Source organism: Cololabis saira, chromosome 17, assembly GCF_033807715.1.
Source record: "Cololabis saira isolate AMF1-May2022 chromosome 17, fColSai1.1, whole genome shotgun sequence".
Classification (NCBI taxonomy): Eukaryota; Metazoa; Chordata; class Actinopteri; order Beloniformes; family Belonidae; genus Cololabis; species Cololabis saira.
Window position 1 is genome coordinate 40,474,703 of NC_084603.1, and position 21,102 is coordinate 40,495,804.

Consider the following 21,102-nt stretch of genomic DNA (forward strand, 5'->3'; position numbering starts at 1 on the left):
TCAAAAGGTTTGATCCCAAGAGCAACATATTCCTATCAGATACATGTGTATATTTATGTAACATACTTGATTTATTAAAGAAAAATAAATAAATAAGTAATAGTAAGCAAAAAGAAATAGAGAAGAAAAAAAAGAAAAGAAGATAGAAAATGCATTTAACTAAAGGGCAGAGTTTAATTTGTCCCGGATTAAGAACAAGACATAGATCGGAGGCTGAATTTCTAATTTATTTAGCAAAAATAATCTTAAACTAGTTTTAAGACATTCAAGGCCTGTTTAAAATAGGTATTAGATGCCATAATAGGTCCACTTTAAAAAATAAAAATAAACAAATTTGGAGGGGATCATGGCATGGACCCGTTGGTGTTCAAGACCTTGACTGGCCTCAACTGGAACAGAGATATGAGCCCATCGTGGCCAATCTCATCAACACAGACCTGCCACAGCTACAAAGGAGCACGGTGAAGCAACCGTCCCTGTGGTAACGTCAGGCGCAGACTAGTTCTGTTCATGCAGGGCATCACAGAAACCCTTCCACAAGCATGAATCTCAGACTTTTTATGGATCCCTTCTCTGCTTCTGTTCTCGCACTTTACTGTCAGGGAAATGACATTTTCATTAGTCGAGCGTATCTTATTAGACATAAAGTCAATGCAGTTAAAAACAGAAAGCAATCAACATGTACAAAGACAAGCCACCTCCAAGATTTACTCAAGTAGACACGTCTCCCAGACTCCTGCTGAAAGAGTCGTACAGTGATTAAAGGGGTTTAACCCCAACTGAAGCAGTGATGAGCTCATCGCTGCTTCCATACACCAAAGTACACCAGCAGCTAAGATACGTGGAGGTTGAAGAAACCCCAGGCAAAAAGACTGAATTTGATCCTTATAGTCTTACTTCACTTAACAATGACCATAAGAAAAAGAGAGAGAATGTTAAAAAAAAAAATAATGTTAAACATCTCATTTGACTACAAAGACTACGTTTATATGCAGTCAAAATTCTGGTTATTGCTAATATTCCGGTTACTGAAACATTGGGAATATTCCGTTTACATGGTAATTAATCATTCAGAATATCTGGATCAAACCAGTGACGCACGGAGAACATCATGACGCAATTACCGTCATTTCCGCTTCTTCTTCCTGTATCCAAATTCAAAACAAATGCTGCTTTGCGCAACTTTTCTCTCACCTTCTTGTAAATCTTCTATCCCGGTACTTTCTAGCGTCTACAAATGCAGAAATGTTCATATCCTTCATTACATTTATGAAGTGATTAGTCTCCTCCTGGTCTTGGTTTCTCCGTGTTTATAAGAACTTCCTGGACTCAAAAGACCAGGATTCCTTGTGAACAGAACATGTGCAGAAAACAAATTCCTGTTCCATTTGATGGGGATATTCCGTTAGGCGTTTACATGACCCAATATTCAGTTTTAAAAGGAGTAACCCAGGGGTCATATTGGGGTTTTTAAAAACCTGAATATGAGCAAATTCGGGTTATTCAAAAGGGGTTATTGGTGTTTACATGGCCGTGCAAATTCAGGTTATTGCTAATATTCGGGTTTTAAAAGGGTTATTGATGCATGGAAACGCAGTCACAGTTGCGCAGGAACGTGAGAGTGTTTATCAGATTATTCTTCACATGACGACAGTAAAAAAAAGAGCCGCTTCAAACATAAAATCAGCGTAGGAAACTTCCAGTTTCATCTGCCACCGTGGTGGAGCTCTAGCTGGCCTGTGTTGAGGTGATTATGACTGACATCCACAGTATGTGACTAATCACTTACTTTACATGGATCCCATTCATTGTCTATGCTTTGAACACGAGGCATCATGGTCGATGCCAACGCAAAGCTTCTTGGGATGGCAGCACATCCAGGCAGATATTTGAGCCCAACCCAACTTTACCAGTCCTGGCAGTCACTGCAAGTTTCTCCGGCCGCTCTGCACGTAGTATCGGAATCAAGCACCCAAAAATATTGGTGCTGCATGAGAAGCCAAGGAGGAGAAGCTGACGGTGGCCCTGGCCGGCATTCGCTGGCCGACCATCAGAAGCAGAGGAGCGAGGCTTGGAGGGAAGGGAAGGGGGCAGAGGTCCACAGCAGGTTTTAGAGATGAAGTCCTTGCTTATATTTATACATTACAAGAATTTATGACACTAACACGTGATGCATGCTGGGACTTGGTGTTTTCTTTGCAGTAAACGCCATACATTCACATAGTAAAGAAACTACAAGCTTGGTTTTGGGCAAGTTTTCATTACTTAGATATATTATATTGCTTAGAATACATTTGATATGTTACTTTGTAGCTTTATTGCTGTTATTTTGTCTGTTATTCTTTTTATAGATAAACATATGATATTTGGATATCAAAGTATTTGGTTTGAAAACATTTATTATGGATTGATGAACTAATTATTTATGATAATTTAGAGTGATGAATTGATGCTTTATGAAAGTTATTATGGGTTGAAGCATAACATTATTGCTATGGTAATTGGCATAAAAGGCTTCATAATGTATATTATTTATTTATTTGGGTTATTATGTGACACATTAGAATGGCTTTATGGTCATAATTGTTATTTATTTTATCATCATTTTAGGTTATTACCTGGAAACTTTCGCAAAATTATCTCAAAGGAAAATAAAGGAAGAAAAAGTGAAAATCCTGAGTAATACCCATTTTTTATGCTGATTGAGAGCCCCATTCCGTTGGGGAGAGTCAAATAAAACGGAACAGTAATAACCAGTTGGCGATTATGCCGATTGAGGCTCATGTGAGTACCACTATGCTTCTGATCACACTGCTAACAAAGCTTTGGCTGTCTGTCAGCTGTTCACCTGCACCGGTGTGGGATACGCCCCCCATTTAAAGGGGTATGCGAAAACATGAATTAAATAATGTTTGCTCCATACAGATGTCTCGCTTACTACAAATGAAATTCACATTCTCATATTAACATTATTAATAAAGGTCACTTAAACACAACAATGATTGTGAAATTGCTGACTTATACCTCTGATCAATTATTTGCATGTACTTTTATTCCCGTCTCTTTTGCTCCATCCTGAGGAGCAGTCAGTCATGTTATTCTTGGCGACCCCTCTGCCGTTCGTCGTCCTCACCGGTGCCGCTGTGCACGTATGAACGACCTGCTTCAGAACACGGGCTCCTCGGTGTGACAGAGCAGATAAATCACTGATGCCAGAGGAATTACTTTGATAAAAGAAAAGAGCTCTCTTCTCGGGCCTAATGGCTGAGTGAAATGCACCACCGTGCACCGCGATGAGGAACCAATATCCTGCCGCCGGTGTAATTAGGACCCCAGAGAAGCGCGTTACTGTCCTCCTGCCCTGACGAGGCCGTCTGCAGCCCTGCCTGGCTCAACCTCTGCACACGCTATACACCCACGTACCACTAAGCTGATTCAGTACCACACGTGATGAACTCAGGAACCTTTTAAAGAAAAACCCAACGGAATACAAGATCTCAGGGCGAAGAACACAGGTACATTTGATTTTCAGTTTTTAATTTCTTTTTTGTTTTGACAGGTGGTGACGTATTGTGGCTTTTATTAAACCTCTTCCAGAACAATGCAGCATGATGCTGAAATGTTGGCTCTGGTCCTGTCCTGAGGCTGGTAGAAACCGCACACCTCCCCCGGTGAACACTAACTTCTGACGGCACAAATCAGTTAAAGGAGACCTATTATGGCATCTAATAACTATTATAAACAGGCCTTGAATGTCTTAAAAACAAGCTTTTGATTGTTTTTCTAAATAAATTAGAAATTCACCCTCTGAGCCATGTCTTTATCTTCCCATTCTCTAACCTCATTATCTATGCAGGATTCTGAGTGGGCGGGGCTATGATAAGGAGGCTCTGTGCTGATTGGCTGCCTGAATGACGCCATACACCGCTATGGAAAAATGGAGGAAGCTCCGGCCGGCAGAGTTAGTTGTGAGCGTGGTTTCACACATCGGAGGACAAACTATGTAAATCGCTCCTGTCGTTACGTAACAGGAGCAGAATCTTATTGGCTCGTAGATCCACATCACACTGGACGGCTCACCCGGGGCGGCTGTACAGACACTGCAGAATCTGGTTGCTTTCCTCCTTCTCTGAGTTGGCAGGCTGAGGGGAGACCACTTTATATATGTTAAAGCAAGAGAAAACCTGTTTTTCATAATAGGTCCCCTTTAAGTAACGTCAGCTGTGCCCAAATTGCCCACCACCTTTCAAAATAAAAGCATATAGCTGCAACTGAGTTAACTAATTATGCAAAACAAATACTACACAACAGACAGCGGCATCTCATTCAAAGGAAATGTTGCGTGTTTCAGTCCGAACTCAAACTCCATTTCCAGAGAAGTTGGGAGGCTTTTCTAAAATATGCAAATGTATCAACATTTTTCTAAATAGACAAGATGAAGGTCTTCTGACCGAAAGCTTGGTTGGTTTATTAAAGATACTTGCATTGATCCAAGTGTGCAGATCCTCTTTTTTTTTTTTTTTACATAGTTTACACTTGGTTGACAAGAAGAAAGAAAAGTATATCCCATGTATTCCTCGACCAACTTCATTGTCCGACCGAGAGGGCTGTGACTGGTTTGCTTGGTAGCAACGCATTTCCGGTTTCCGGTTTGAAGCAGTCGTGAACTTTCAGCGCTCTTTTCTTCGTGTGTGTGTGATTTATTTAGTTTAGTTTTTTTGCACAATAGTTGTCCCTATCTCTTTGATTCACTGTGACCGGAATAGTCGGATAAACCATTCAGGAAAAGATTGTGACCCCCCCTAGCGGCCGCGGGGGGGTATTGCACCTTTGACTCCGAGCTCCTCCCGGGTGACCGAACTCCTCACCCAATCTCTAAGGGAGCGTCCAGCCACCCTGCGGAGGAAACTCATCTCTAAGGGAGCGTCCAGCCACCCTGTGGAGGAACCTCATCTCTAAGGGAGCGTCCAGCCACCCTGCGGAGGAAACTCATCTCTAAGGGAGCGTCCAGCCGCCCTGCAGAGGAAACTCATCTCTAAGGGAGCGTCCAGCCACCCTGCGGAGGAAACTCATCTCTAAGGGAGCGTCCAGCCACCCTGCAGAGGAAACTCATCTCTAAGGGAGCGTCCAGCCACCCTGCAGAGGAAACTCATCTCTAAGGGAGCGTCCAGCCACCCTGCGGAGGAAACTCATCTCTAAGAGAGGAAACTCATCTCTAAGGGAGCGTCCAGCCACCCTGCAGAGGAACCTCATCTCTAAGGGAGCGTCCAGCCACCCTGCGGAGGAAACTCATCTCTAAGGGAGCGTCCAGCCACCCTGCAGAGGAACCTCATCTCTAAGGGAGCGTCCAGCCACCCTGCGGAGGAAACTCATCTCTAAGGGAGCGTCCAGCCGCCCTGCAGAGGAAACTCATCTCTAAGGGAGCGTCCAGCCGCCCTGCAGAGGAAACTCATCTCTAAGGGAGCGTCCAGCCACCCTGCGGAGGAAACTCATCTCTAAGAGAGGAAACTCATCTCTAAGGGAGCGTCCAGCCACCCTGCAGAGGAACCTCATCTCTAAGGGAGCGTCCAGCCACCCTGCGGAGGAACCTCATCTCTAAGGGAGCGTCCAGCCACCCTGCAGAGGAACCTCATCTCTAAGGGAGCGTCCAGCCACCCTGCGGAGGAAACTCATCTCTAAGAGAGGAAACTCATCTCTAAGGGAGCGTCCAGCCACCCTGCGGAGGAAACTCATCTCTAAGGGAGCGTCCAGCCACCCTGCGGAGGAAACTCATCTCTAAGGGAGCGTCCAGCCACCCTGCGGAGGAAACTCATCTCTAAGGGAGCGTCCAGCCACCCTGCAGAGGAACCTCATCTCTAAGGGAGCGTCCAGCCACCCTGCGGAGGAAACTCATCTCTAAGGGAGCGTCCAGCCACCCTGCAGAGGAACCTCATCTCTAAGGGAGCGTCCAGCCACCCTGCAGAGGAAACTCATCTCTAAGGGAGCGTCCAGCCACCCTGCGGAGGAAACTCATCTCTAAGGGAGCGTCCAGCCACCCTGCAGAGGAACCTCATCTCTAAGGGAGCGTCCAGCCACCCTGCGGAGGAAACTCATCTCTAAGGGAGCGTCCAGCCACCCTGCAGAGGAACCTCATCTCTAAGGGAGCGTCCAGCCACCCTGCGGAGGAAACTCATCTCTAAGGGAGCGTCCAGCCACCCTGCGGAGGAAACTCATCTCTAAGGGAGCGTCCAGCCACCCTGCGGAGGAAACTCATCTCTAAGGGAGCGTCCAGCCACCCTGCAGAGGAAACTCATCTCTAAGGGAGCGTCCAGCCACCCTGCGGAGGAAACTCATCTCTAAGGGAGCGTCCAGCCACCCTGCGGAGGAAACTCATCTCGGCCGCTTGTATCTGCGATCTTGTCCTTTCGGTCACTACCCAAAGTTCATGACCCTAGGTGAGGGTAGGGGCGTAGATTGACCGGTAAATCGAGAGCTTTGCCTTTCGACTCAGCTCCCTCTTCACCACGACGGTCCGGTACATCGACCGCATAACTGCGGACGCTGCACCGATCTGTCTGTCAATCTCACGCTCCATCGTTCCCTCACTCGTGAACAAGTCCCCGAGATGGAGGAGTTCAACCTCCACCTGAGCCAGGACAGGTGGAGGAGGAGGAATCCACAACTGGAATGACAAACTATCTTGTCATACTTTTACGATGCCATCCCAGCTGACAGAGCCATGGAAGGAAGAAAGAGAAGAAAACCTGCACACATCCCTATGACCCCACAGAAGAGAGGATGATACCCGAGACAGAAGATGGAGACAGTAATGAGACGGTATCATACCTGAGACAATCGCAGGGCCGCAGGCAGCAAGTCCCAGATGTGGAGAGAGAGCGGAGGACCGGTCCAGTTGCTCTGGACAAACATCTGGAGGCAGGAGACGGCCAGGGCCAGCACCACCCGCTCCCTGCTGCGGAACAGACGGAGCTTTTACAAAAACACTGCAGACAAGTTACATGTCAAGATAAAGGCAGGATTTTCTGATCAACTAAACATTTGTCTGTAACAGAAACACAGATGCAGGCTTTTGAACCAATACTTCCAGTAGGCAGTTAGAGATGTAACACACACACACACACACACACCAATTAGTGTGAGATAGAGATGGAAGGAAATGAAGTGAAGAAATGGAGCCAGTCATGATGGGGGTCGAGCTGCAGGAGCCACATCTGCTGCATTTAGTCACAGACAATTCTCCCTCGAGTGTGAGGAGGGACGCTAAAGTGTCCTTATTAAAAATTAATAATTCATAACAAAAGTGCACAAACAACTGCTTTCCACCACACACACCGTCAGTTCTACATGGCAACTTTAACAAGTGAGCTCACGTAACACCATCCTGTTCATAATCACCACTTCTACACAGTAGATTAGTGACTCCATTTGTCATAAACATTTCAAAATTACAAATACACACATCAGGCTGTAACTGGAGGGTCCCCTTTTTTGCATCGTTCACATTTTTCTAACTTTATCAGATTGTTTCAGTCAGACTTTCATCTACAGATCATCACTAAGGTTTGACCCTTCGGAGACGGATGAGACGAGCTGGACTTACTGTGGAAAAGATGAAGGTCTAAAGCCTAAAACGCCATTTATTAACATCCAGTTAATAGTTAATAATATTAACTGAATGTGCAGATAAAGTTGGCTGAACTTTATTATTAACTTTGAGATCACAAAAATAGTAAAAACATTTTCATCCATCAATAACCCCATAAGCTCGTGTGCTGCCCACAAATCATCATCATCAACTGCAAACTGTTAGTAGTTAAACTTAGTGGGGTTTTGCTTGGGATTTGGACTGTAAAAGGCCTTGATTTATTTCCAATTGCTTTAATTTCGTTGTATGCCTCGTATAAAAGGTCTGCACTGACGTCACTTCCCCACTGGACCAGCCCCCTTATTCTCTGAGTGGTAAAAACAGCTGCAACTAGTGGAGAAGACGGGATAACAGCTGATTATCAGCTTAAATTAAGGGCAGTTGGACTTGACAGTGACCCGTACAGTTACCCCAAGAACCAGTGGTCCATGGACATTAATATTTGGTACAGTTACCCCAAGAACCAGTGGTCCATGGACATTAATATTTGGTACAGTTACCAAGAACCAGTGGTCCATGGACATTAATATTTGGTACAGTTACCCCAAGAACCAGTGGTCCATGGACATTAATATTTGGTACAGTTACCAAGAACCAGTGGTCCATGGACATTAATATTTGGTACAGTTACCAAGAACCAGTGGTCCATGGACATTAATATTTGGTACAGTTACCAAGAACCAGTGGTCCATGGACATTAATATTTGGTACAGTTACCAAGAACCAGTGGTCCATGGACATTAATATTTGGTACAGTTACCAAGAACCAGTGGTCCATGGACATTAATATTTGGTACAGTTACCAAGAACCAGTGGTCCATGGACATTAATATTTGGTACAGTTACCAAGAACCAGTGGTCCATGGACATTAATATTTGGTACAGTTACCAAGAACCAGTGGTCCATGGACATTAATATTTGGTACAGTTACCAAGAACCAGTGGTCCATGGACATTAATATTTGGTACAGTTACCAAGAACCAGTGGTCCATGGACATTAATATTTGGTACAGTTACCAAGAACCAGTGGTCCATGGACATTAATATTTGGTACAGTTACCAAGAACCAGTGGTCCATGGACATTAATATTTGGTACAGTTACCAAGAACCAGTGGTCCATGGACATTAATATTTGGTACAGTTACCAAGAACCAGTGGTCCATGGACATTAATATTTGGTACAGTTACCAAGAACCAGTGGTCCATGGACATTAATATTTGGTACAGTTACCAAGAACCAGTGGTCCATGGACATTAATATTTGGTACAGTTACCAAGAACCAGTGGTCCATGGACATTAATATTTGGTACAGTTACCAAGAACCAGTGGTCCATGGACATTAATATTTGGTACAGTTACCAAGAACCAGTGGTCCATGGACATTAATATTTGGTACAGTTACCAAGAACCAGTGGTCCATGGACATTAATATTTGGTACAGTTACCAAGAACCAGTGGTCCATGGACATTAATATTTGGTACAGTTACCAAGAACCAGTGGTCCATGGACATTAATATTTGACCACGAATCCAGTTTCCTGATATTTATATGGACTTTCTACGCCGGGGAAATACACGAAGCAAAGCTTGAAGGCTTACAAAAGTCTTGACGCTTGGTCCGACTTCAAGGCAGGATTTGTTGTAGAAATTAAAGTGATGAGGACACCGAACTTTATGATTTGACCGTTTAACGTTAGCTACCCAGAAATCCAACATTACCTGATACAAAATGGGAACCACAAATCCACGTTTCGGTGTCTGGAATTAGGGCTGGGCGATATGGCCTTTTATTAATATCTCGATATTTTTAAGCCATGTCACGATACACGATATATATCTCGATATTTTGCCTTAGCCTTGAATTAACACTTTGATGCTACAATCACACCAGTATGATAATTCTATATCTACATTAAAACATTCTTGTTCATACTGTATTAATATATGCTCATTTTAAACTTTCATGCAAAAAGGGGGAATAAGTCAAATTTACCAAAACTGTATTTATTAAACAGTTACTAAGCAGTGAGTGGCACAAACATAAAAAGTGTAATTTCAAAATAGAAAGTGCACGTTGCATCTCTGACTCCCCGTATGAAGAACATCTGCTAAGAACATGTTCTGGTCCTGGTTTTACCAGGATGACCAGGATGACCAGGTTTCACCTGGTTTTACCTGGTTTTACCTGGTTTTACCAGGATGAGCTGCTCTGAGCAGGAGGGCCTTTACAGCACCTTTATATTAAATTGTAGGTGCAGGGACTGCAATGTTTCATCCTCTCCTCCTTTACTTTGCATCACTTTCACTTATTGTTAGAAATATGACGTTATATAGTCTTGTTTGACTTTGTTTCGATGATAGTGATTGATTTCATGTGGCCACATTTAAGCAACACTAGGTGACGTTTCTCAGTTCTGGAAGAGAAAAGCCTGAATTATGGCCCGCGTTAAATCGAAGCAGAACCTACGGCGTAGCCTACGCCGTAGGGTGCGCGGCGATGCGCACTTACGCTGTAGGCTTTGCGTTGGTGTAACGCGGAACCATAAATCAGCCTAAAGGCTCGGCTGCGCGTGTTGCGCTAAGCGGCTCCTGGGATTCCAGAGAGCCGTTCGCGTCGTGCGAGGAGAAAACATCCCCTCCCGTCTTTACTAAACCGGTTAGCTTTGAAAAGAGTCCGCCGCGCGTAGCAACCGCGCAGATGAGCTCACGGCGCAAACAGGCCGAGTTTGGGAAAGTTAAAGTAAAGTTAAAGTGGGGTGGAAGTGAGCGGCGGTCCCGGACAGCAGCGCCGACACCAGCAGCTGGTCGGGGGCCAATGATAATGCACACACGACAACACGTGACTGATGTGTGTAACAGGGTGCGCTTGTTTTATGTCTCAGAGAAGGAGAGACGAGACGAGAGAGTGAGAAAAGTCTGTCATTTAATGCCCGCGGCTAAAAGCAAATGCGTGAAAATTTATACTCGAATATGCACAATAGAGTCATTTTGTACATCGCACAGAGTAGAAGCCGAGATACATCGGCTATACTCTATATATCGCCCAGCCTTATCTGGAATCCAGTTGTTTCTATGAAATTGCAGCGATCCATTTGTCTCTCTTAAGCTTATTTTCAGCAGTCTGTAAAACGATAACTCTGATTTCTTGCTAAATCTATGAGTACAGTCGATCGCACAACAGCTCTTTCCCATTTTAGATGTTTTCCAGTTGCTCAAACTGAAAGTCTACGCTGCCACTCAGTCTTTCCGACACTCAGTCTTTCCGACACTCAGTCTTTCCGACACTCAGTCTTTCCGACACTCAGTCTTTCCGACACTCAGTCTTTCCGACACTCAGTCTTTCCGACACTCAGTCTTTCCGACACTCAGTCTTTCCGACACTCAGTCTTTCCGACACTCAGTGGGCGTAACCCGCTGTGAAGTCACATCTGTGACGTCATGCACATTCACTCTATAATGACAATAAAAAAAGTCTGAAGTCAAGTTGCACTAGCTCTGAGCCAGTGGGATTGTTTGAACTGAAAGCATAATGGATGTAATAAACGGCGTCACCACCCTGCTCATCTGGGCAGCGACTCTGCTGTTACATCACCTGTTGATCTGGTCATCTCTGGAGCCACCAGTCAGATACTGGAGCACTCGTCTCTCCAGGAGCGCCTCAATGTCCTCTCCTTCACTGCAGCTGCCGTCTCCTGAGAGCAGACCGCTCACCTGTGGGCTCAGCAGAACCGCCTGGAAGTCTCCCTCCAACAAGCTGTGCAGCAGAGGGCCTGCCTCTGAAACGACAACACACACCGTCACTGAGGAGGGCAAGGTCACTGAGGAGGGCAAGGTCAGAGGCCGACAGGCAGTGTTGGGCAAGCTACTGGGAACGCTCTCTGTCGCAATAAAAATCGATAAACTGATGGCAAATATCGATATTTTATTAAAACACATATTTACGTGGTTGTCACCCCACTATCGTTCATGCACTTTAATTTGTCCAGCGGTACAGTGTTTACATTTACAAGACTAGGAGGCAGTGAGGTTCTATGCAAAATTAAGTTGCTTACTGACTTTTCAGTGTTAGAAACAAAGCAGTGCACTGTCCTGGTTTATATAAAACATGTTATTAATGTTCATGCACTTTAATTTGTCCAGCTGTACAGTGTTTATATTTACAAGCCTAGGAGGCAGTGAGGAAATATACAAATGCACTTTCCTTGTACATTCTATGAAGTTTTGGCTTTGAATAAATGCATAACTACAGATGTAGGGCTGTTCGATTTTGCCCAAAAATAAAATCTCGATTTTTTTCTCTCAAAATCCGATTACGATTATTTTGTGAATTGACAAAAGGCAAAGAAATGATTTCAAATATGCTGTTTTTTTATTGAACATTTGCCCCATTGGGCACCAAAAATGAATGAATAAAGTGCAAAACTCTGTAAAATAAGTTGAAAAAAGTTTTTAAAAATATAATAAAATATAAAGTTTTATCTCTGAAAAAAAAAAGAAATCAGCAAATCAGCACTTGCAAACATACAGTAAGTCATTTTTCCAATTAAATAAAACAAGACATTTTCTAATTAAACTAAACTGGGTCTTTGCATGCTAAATAATAATGCAACCCATGAAGGAGGTAGAGGTGTGTAATGTCACTCATTACATTTGCTATTCACATTTGCAAGTTTTTTGCAAGGAACACGAGCCGGTCTACCCGGTGGCATGTTAGTATATCACCATGGTTCCAACGCCCCCTCCTACACTAAAGAGCCTCTCCCATGGGGCACTTGTCGCAGGTATTGAGAGGTATTTCCATCAATCATTAATATGGTATCAATCATTAATATGTGTGCAGACAAGGTTTAAAAAAAAGAAAAAAAAAAAAAAAAAAGTGAAAAATCGATTTTACGATTTTCACGTTTTAACATCGTTCTAATTACATAATCGCGATTACGATTTAAAATCGATTAATCGAACAGCCCTATACAGACGTTTTCCTTTTTATGGGTATTTATCGAATATCGTAGATATCGTGAATGGTGATATTATCGTTATCGTGGGCCACATGTCACCTCAGTATTGAATCGTGAGTTACCCGTATCGTCCCACTCCTAATCAAAGCTATTACCTTCAGAAATGTAGCAAGCTAAGCTACAGCAAAATGAAAGTAACTAGTAACTACATTCAAGCATTTTACTAAATTGAACCAACTTCGTGCCAAATCAGTGTTATCTTAGTGATCAATAAAACTCAGTCATACCCGATTGAGACTGTAATGATGTGAATCTTGTACATCTGACTTTATTTCTCGAATAAAATGTTTAACAAAAAAACAGATACGCAGGCAAAAAAGTTAAGTTCAATTGTTTATTGAAGTGAGCTGCAATAATTCACAACAGCAAGAACAAAGACCTGCTTTTAACAGTAACATGGTCAAAAACGTGTGTATTATGTACTGTATGTACACTGCAAAAACTCATCTCTGATCTTTCTCACATGAGATGTTTGTTCACAGACACGAGAAGTTTTTCAAAGTTTGCATCAGAGACACGGTTTCTCTTTGGTCGGAAAATGTCTTTGCCTCCAGTAAAGAGTCTCTCGCAAGCTGCACTGGCAGGGACGCCTGTGTTTTACTTCAGGAAGACCTTCCTCATTGTCGGCAGGTTTTTAATACAACAAAAATATCTACAAACATCTGATGACTGATTGTTTCTGCAATAAAATTAGTACATCAGCTCCTAAATGTCCTTTTGATTTTGATAGTTTGTAGGAAGCGAGTCACACATTTGTTATTCCTGAGGTTGAAGCAAATTAGCCTTGTTGTCGTTGTTTGTGCTCAGAGACCTCGTCCATCAGTCGTCTTTGCCGGTTGTTGATTACAAACTGCTTCTTTTATATCAACACAGAGCTGACAGTCTTGCAGGGACTGGATGGGAGGGACAGAGGACCTCGGCCTGGAAGATCTTCTTCTCATGGGAGGTCTGTTTTAGTTGGTTCAGCAGTTCCCAGGTCTTAATCCCACGTCTTTGCTAAGAACAAGAATAAACTAACAAACTTTGTGAGACCTCATCATCTACAGTACAGCAGTAGTTCTGGTCTTGTTCCAGAAACCACCATCCTAAAAGGTGAGCCGTAACCGGTGAAACCTAGTACTTCTTCTTGTCGAGTGTTCGTGCTGGTAAGGTTGAGAGCTAGATGACATCCATCCATTTTTCCACACATTTGTGCGCAGGTGTTCCATTGAGCAGGGGGAGGTAGTAGTGGGCAGTTAAGGAGATGGGTGATATCCTGGGGGCCAGGGCCACAAATGCAGGTAGTTGGATTTGTAGTATATCACCATTTCCACCTTTGTTCGTCCAACTTTGATTATGAGGCGGTTGAGACACTTCCATTTAGCCCATGTTTCATCCTGGCCTTTTGGGAGGGTTTCAGATTGCGGTATTTTCATGTCATGGCTAGGAGGGGTTGCTTCCAGACTAGCTCTCCACAGATTCAGCCTTTCCTTGGAAGGTGTAGTATCCCGTAGAGAAGGTGTCCTGGGTCAGTGGACTGCTTCAAGTGTTCTACATGGCTGGAAACTTCCCTTCTGATCTCTGGTGGGGCAATGCCAGGAAGGATGTGCAGGTTAGCAGTGTTCGGCTCGAGGCATCCAGTGACAAGGCGACAGGTGTTGTTGAGGACTGGATCAAGTTTTTTAGTATGATTTCACCTCTCCCATACTGCACAAGCATATTTTCGGTCGTGGAGTAGCACAAGCAAACAGAAGTAGGGCACTATGAAATCGGTTTTATTTTATTTATCCCACATTCATCTAGAACAGGGGTCGGCAACCCAAAATGTTGAAAGAGCCTTATTGGATCAAAAACACAAAAAACATATGTCTGGAGCCGCAAAAAAATGAAGTCTTGTACAAGCCTTAGAATGAAGGCAACACATGCTGCATGTTTCTATATTATAACTGGGGGAAGATTTTTTTTTTCATTATGCACTTCGAGAAAAAAGTCGAAATATCGAGAAATGTCAAAATTTGAAGAAAAAAGTCGAAATGTCGAGATTAATGTTGAATTACAATCTTGAGAAAAAAGTCAAAATGTCGCGAAAAAAGTCGAAATGTCGCGAAAAAAGTCGAAATGTCGAGAACAAGTCGAAATGTCGAGAACAAGTCGAAATGTCGAGAACAAGTCGAAATGTCGAGAACAAGTCGAAATGTCGAGAAAAAAGTCGAAATGTCGAGAACAAAGTCGAAATGTCGAGAACAAGTCGAAATGTCGAGAACAAGTCGAAATGTCGAGAACAAGTCGAAATGTCGAGAACAAGTCGAAATGTCGAGAACAATGGGCCGCTCGGTGGCGCAGTGGGTTAAGCAGCGGGCCATATACTGAGGCTACAGTCCTCCTCCTGCAGCGGTCGCGGGTTCGAATCCAGCCCGCGCACCTTTGCTGCGTGTCTTCCCCATTCTCTCTCTGTACCCCTTTCCAGTCTGCATCTCCAATAAAGGGCCACTAGAGCCCAAAAAAACCTTTAAAAAAAAAAAAAAAAAAAAAAAGAAATGTCGAGAACAAGTCGAAATGTCGAGAACAAGTCGAAATGTCGAGAAAAAAGTTGAGATTAAAAAAGGAAAAAAAAAGAAAAGAAAGAAAAAAAAAAGAAAAGAAAAAAAAAGGTCAAACATTTTTGGAAAAGCTCCAGGATCCACTAGGGCAGCGCTAAAGAGCTGACCCCTGTGCTAGCAGAACTACTAACTGTACTAGCAAAACTACTGGCCAGTAGTAGCAGAGTGAGATTTGCCTGCTTTTACCTTTCAAGGCTTCCTATCATTTCTCAGGACACAGAAACAATGGAGAGACTGCAGTTTTCTCTCTCTTTTAAGACGAAACTGCGTAAAGGCTGTGCCACGCTCTGCCGAACAGGTCTTCATAGCTTTGTTATTTAGGTTTATTCCCCAATTTCAAGCTGTATTTTCAGTGAAGCAATGAGCACATGGAACAGTTTCTTCACAGATGTCACACACAGTGTGAGCATTCGGCAGAAGAAACTCCCAGCATGACCGCTGAAGAGACGGGAGAAAAAACCAAGCTGATTTTATGGAGGGGAAGAGGGCAATTTCAGGGCCACTGCTTTCTGACCAGAAATGATGGCGGTACCCAGACGCTCCGTTTAACGTCTCCCCGTCTTTCATTAGCTTTTTATTTTAGGAGGGAATCTGGCTTGGCTCATTAGCACAGATTACTTTGTTCTCCCGGATGGAGGGAACAGAGAGCGAAGGGAGACCAGAGGGTGGGGTTCTGAGCGTCTCTTTAAATCCAGATGAGCTGGTCCTCAGACATCACATCATGCCGCGAATACTAAAACCAAAAGATCTAATTTGCCGTTTAGGGAATTCAGAAATTTCCAGCTGTCTAGTGCAGCGTCTTCATTTGTCCTTAAATCCAGTGGATGTTGGGGTTTAAATATGCAAGAAAGAAACACTTTACGTCAGTCCTTCCTGGTTTATTTCACATCACCGTTGTTCATCTAAAAGTGCAGACGGAGAAAATAAAATGCTGCCGTGCTCCTGTCGTGGTATTCAAAGTCATACCGGGCCGTCGTACTTCGTTAGTACGGTTCTGTTAGCGGCACTTTGTCAAGACAGCAGAGCCGTGGTTTCAAAAACACTTTGTTCCTCGGCCCAGGTCCGGGGGGACCGCTGCTCGGCATGTTTTATTCATCTCCCGGCTCAAACGGGTTGGTCAGGCACAGTTCCTGATGAGAGGCCGATCGGGATTTCAATCAGGTTTGCTGAGTAGGGGAGCGTCTCAAACATGCAGGGCAGCGGTACCAGAGGACCACTCCTGCCGGATGAAGAAGTCAACATCACAGCGACGGTGACAAGGAGTCCCAGGAACTTACATGAAGAGTGGCAAAGCAAGACTAAACCGCAGACAATTGGTGCTTTTACACTTGTCCCTACTCAGCCCAACTCGACTTGCCGCGCTTTTGCGCTTCTCCACTAGGGGTCTAACGTGCCGAGTAGATATTTTTCTGTAACTATTCTGCCGAGGTTCTAAGCTGCTGAGTCGGCTGTATCTGACATCATCACACTACAGGCCACCGATTGGTCGGGGGGTTGGAGTCAGACGTCTGAGTGAGGAGGAGGAAATCAGAGAAAGAGCGACTGACGGCTTCTTCATTTCATTCATTCATTTCATTCAACAGGCAATGGCAGCAAAAGTTTGTTTCATGATCCAACTCTGAGGTGCAGATGTTCATAAACCTGGTGCTGAGGAGAGAATTAAAAAAGGGATCTAGACGGGCGATAAGGAACGACCAGATCCACCAGGAGCTCTCTCTCTTCATATTTATTTTTCCATTTCATTCTTTTTTTTTTTATATATATATTTTTATCCACAATTTTCTTTCCCATTTTTCCATCACCGAGTGCTCTACCTAAGCTACAGTCCTGGGCAAGTCACAGATCCAGCAGCACATCTATCATCTCCTCCAGGTTCTACATCTTTAGTGTTGTTGTCTTCTTCGTTTAGATACACAATCAAATACGTCACAGCAGCTTCTCCAACCTCCTACTTCTGATCCAGGTGCTGAATTTTTATGGAAAAGAAACCAGGCCGAGTTGAGTCGAGCCGAGCCGAGTAGGTACTAGTGGAAAAGCACCAAATGTCTCCGTCCTTATAGAGGCCTTGTGAGGTCGGACATACAGTCCGTTTCAGGAACAATTTTAGTTATTTTAATTACTTTATTTTAAGGTTTTAAATGGTTAAGCTAATTTGTATGAGCCTCTGTATGTTCATGCTCCTGTTTAAGCACCGAGGTGGAACCATCAAGATGTTCCTGGCGGTTCCCACATCACAACGTAGAGACGGCAGCGACCGCTAATGCCATCTAATCTCTAAAGTCTCGCTGGCATTCAAATGGAGCAGAGTCTTCACCTCTTGTTTCTATATGTGCTTTTGTGGCATTTCTGTTTAGAATACATTTAAACAGAATGATGAATAGCTTTATTTCAGCCTCGTCAGCATGACCTGGGGTTACTTTTGATGGTCAGGGTTATTATGTTCAGCAACGCCACAAGTCCAAAAAACGAGGTGTGCCGACTACCTGAACATACTGAACAAGCTCTTTCTCCAATGCCAAAGATAACAACGCCAGGATTCATTTCCATCATGAAACGGTAGCTGATGAACACCAGACGCCATTTGACTTGTGGTTTTGCCAACACTATGTCCTGCCAGTGACCCGTCGGTTCTGGAGCAGACCTGACTCAGTGACCCAGCTGCCCATCATCAATACAAGATCTGGGAGTGTTTTGGACAGAAATAAATGCCCTTGCACTCCACAAGCTTTTTGAAATAATGCGGATAAACATGCATCTAGGCCTGTGTTGAAAAGATCGATTTTCCGATTCTAAATCGATTCTCATATTAATTCCTAAAAATCGATTCATATGTCTTAAGATTGATTTTATTTTTATTTTTTTCCCCCCCATCATTACAACTTTTGGTATTTTTTTTATGCCCAAAAAAGGAATGTTTTGTTGGACACGAGAATAACTAGTGCCATGTTTTTGTCTTTTAGATATGTTTAAAAGTATGAAAACATTAAAGTTTTCAGTTATAATTGCATAAATTGTCTATATTTCTTTGCTTTATATACTGTCTTGGGGTTACATTTGCATAAAATGCTAAAAACCAAATTCTCATCGATGGGAAATGGGATAAATTGGTAATTCTGCCCCACGATGTTTCTGAAAGCAGTTCTATCAGCATTCTGGGAGCTGATTGGTCCTTACAGCATCATTAGCTGCAATACTTGCTGTTGAATCTCAATACAATACTAGTATTAATATGTTGCAGAACTACAGTCATATAATTCATGCAACAGCTGAAAAAACTGTTTTAATAAAACTAACCCAAATCAATATTGGAATCGAATCGGATCGAATCAAAGTGTGATAATCGATTCTGAATCTTAAGAATCGGAATCGAATCGATTCTTTACATTTGAATCGATCCCCAGCCCTACATGCATCCCATAATCAAAGATAAATGTGGTGCAACCTTGGGTAGCTTGTGCTGTTCTTTGGTGAGGCAGCGTGGCTTTACACAAGGACTGGGGACAGAACGCCTTGCCTCTGGATCATCTGCTTTCTTTCTTTAATCAAAATAAATGTGTTTTTTATATAAAGTCAGCCTTGACACCAAGTTAAAGACTGGCTCATGCTCACACGTGAACCCGGATCTCTTTGCCAACCAAACCGTGTTTAACTGTACCCTGGGCGTTAATAAGCGCCTACTGTGTGGCCGGTGTTGTAAATGAGGTGTGGAGGAAATCATCTCACCGCTGATCTAATGAAACCCAGGCGCTGCCATAACGGTACACGGAGGGGGGGGCTTTATTATGAGGGGGGGGAAAGGAACGCCTAAGGTACGGCCGCGCCTGTAATGAAATTTCCGCTTCTCTCCCGGCCTGCCGATGAAATGGCAGCAATTATGGAAAGATGGGAGAGTCCCTGTAATTGGTCCATAACTCATGAAGGTTGCAGCAATGAGCTGCAGTTAATAAGGCAACGGTGAATAGAGTTTTGAGAAGTGCTCGTGATTGAGCAGCAATTTCGAGCCAAGATGAACACCCGGAAATAGCTCACAAGGACACAGCGGTTTCTCGGTAGGGCTGGTCCAAACCCCGGTTCATGTGCTGCAGAGCTTCTGGAAAAGAATACAACCAATCAAATAATTGAAGCTTCAGTCAGGGGGTTGAAGTATTTTAAATAAATGATTTATGTATTTATGTATGGGCAAAATTATGTTCATCTGGACATGCTCCGCTCCACCTTTAACAACTGTCAATCAATGTCTGGACACCAAGGACACAAGTTGACGGAGGTCAGGGAGACAATTGTTGTCCCAGTCTGCTGCTCTACCGGGTCTTTTTTGGTCACTTTTCATGGCCTGATGAACCGGATGCTCATTGTCTGGCGAGCGTTGTGGTTCAGCACTAGACACATTGTGCTGTTAAACGCTGCTATTAACATTTACTCAAGATTGCAACGGGATTTCTCATATGTGACGTAGTTTATAATGTCATGTATGTTTAAAATGGGTTTTTTCCCCATAAGAAACAGAAAATCTTAAGCCTGAACCATATTATTTGTCTTTACTCCACAAAACTGAAGCATAATGAAAATTAAGAGATATGTGACAAAAACATGGGCTGGAGCCCATTTAAATAAAGCTAATCTAGCTTTTGAACCCATTAAAATCAGGACAGATTGGTGCTGAAAGGAGCATCGCCGACGCCGCTACGATACCTGCAGCTCAAACACTAGAAAAGCATGCTCATTATGAAAGAAAAGCCTGGGTGCTAACCTGAGGAGCAGACTAAATACTCGATAATAATCGATTCAAATATCAAGAATCGATTTGATATTGATTTGAGTTAGTGTTATTAAACTGTTTTTTGAGCTGTTGCATGAATTATATGACTGTAGTTCTGCAACATATTAATACTAGTATTATATTGAGATTCAACAGCAAGTATTGCAGCTAATGATGCTGTAAGGACCAATCAGCTCCCAGAATGCTGATAGAACTGCTTTAGGAAACATCGTGGATCAGAATTACCAAACAGATCCAGGGCAGCAAACAGAGGTAGGGCTGTATGAAAATCACTTTTATTTTTTAACATATTCAGTTCCTATTTTTTCCATTTTCTGTGTTTTTCGGTTTTTAATTTTTGAGAATTCTGTTTTTAGCATTTTATGAAAATTTAACCCCAAGAAAGTATATAAAGCAATGATAACTCACTCACTCACTCATCTTCTCCCGCTTTATCCGTTACCGGGTCGCGGGGGCAGCAGCCTCAGCAGGGATGCCCAGACTTCCCTCACCCCAGACACTTCCTCCAGCTCCTCCAGGGGGGGTCCGAGGCGTTCCCAGGTCAGCCGAGAGACATAGTCTCTCCAGCGTGTCCTGGGTCTTCCCCGGGGTCTCCTCCCGGTGGGACATGCCTGGAACACCTCCCTAGGGAGGAGGGACATGCCTGGAACACCTCCCTAGGGAGGCGTCCAGGAGGCATCCGGTACAGATGCCCAAGCCACCTCAGCTGACTCCTCTCAATGTGGAGGAGTAGCGGCTCGACTCCGAGCTCCTCCCGGGTGACCGAACTCCTCACCCTATCTCTAAGGGAGCGTCCAGCCACCCTGCGGAGGAAACTCATCTCTAAGGGAGCGTCCAGCCACCCTGCAGAGGAAACTCATCTCTAAGGGAGCGTCCAGCCACCCTGCGGAGGAAACTCATCTCGGCCGCTTGTATCCGCGATCTCGTCCTTTCGGTCACTACCCAAAGTTCATGACCATAGGTGAGGGTAGGGGCGTAGATTGACCGGTAAATCGAGAGCTTCGCCTTTCGACTCAGCTCCCTCTTCACCACGACGGTCCAGTACATCGACCGCATTACTGCGGACGCTGCACCGAT

General features: G+C 43.8%; 1 protein-coding gene across 2 annotated transcripts in view; it reads right to left on the minus strand.

Moving 5' to 3' along the window:
- Positions 1–21,102, minus strand: part of ttc27 (tetratricopeptide repeat domain 27) — an 89,702-nt gene that overhangs the window by 65,680 nt on the left and 2,920 nt on the right. Inside the window, exons 2-3 of one of the 2 annotated variants that reach the window (XM_061745612.1) lie at positions 11,241–11,424; positions 6,826–6,949 (exon numbers count right to left, since the gene is read on the minus strand). In XM_061745612.1, the coding sequence (XP_061601596.1) occupies positions 6,826–6,949; positions 11,241–11,424 (308 nt within the window). Of the gene's footprint in view, positions 1–6,825; positions 6,953–11,240; positions 11,425–21,102 lie in introns of both variants that reach the window. The other variant, XM_061745611.1, reaches the window with a different exon arrangement.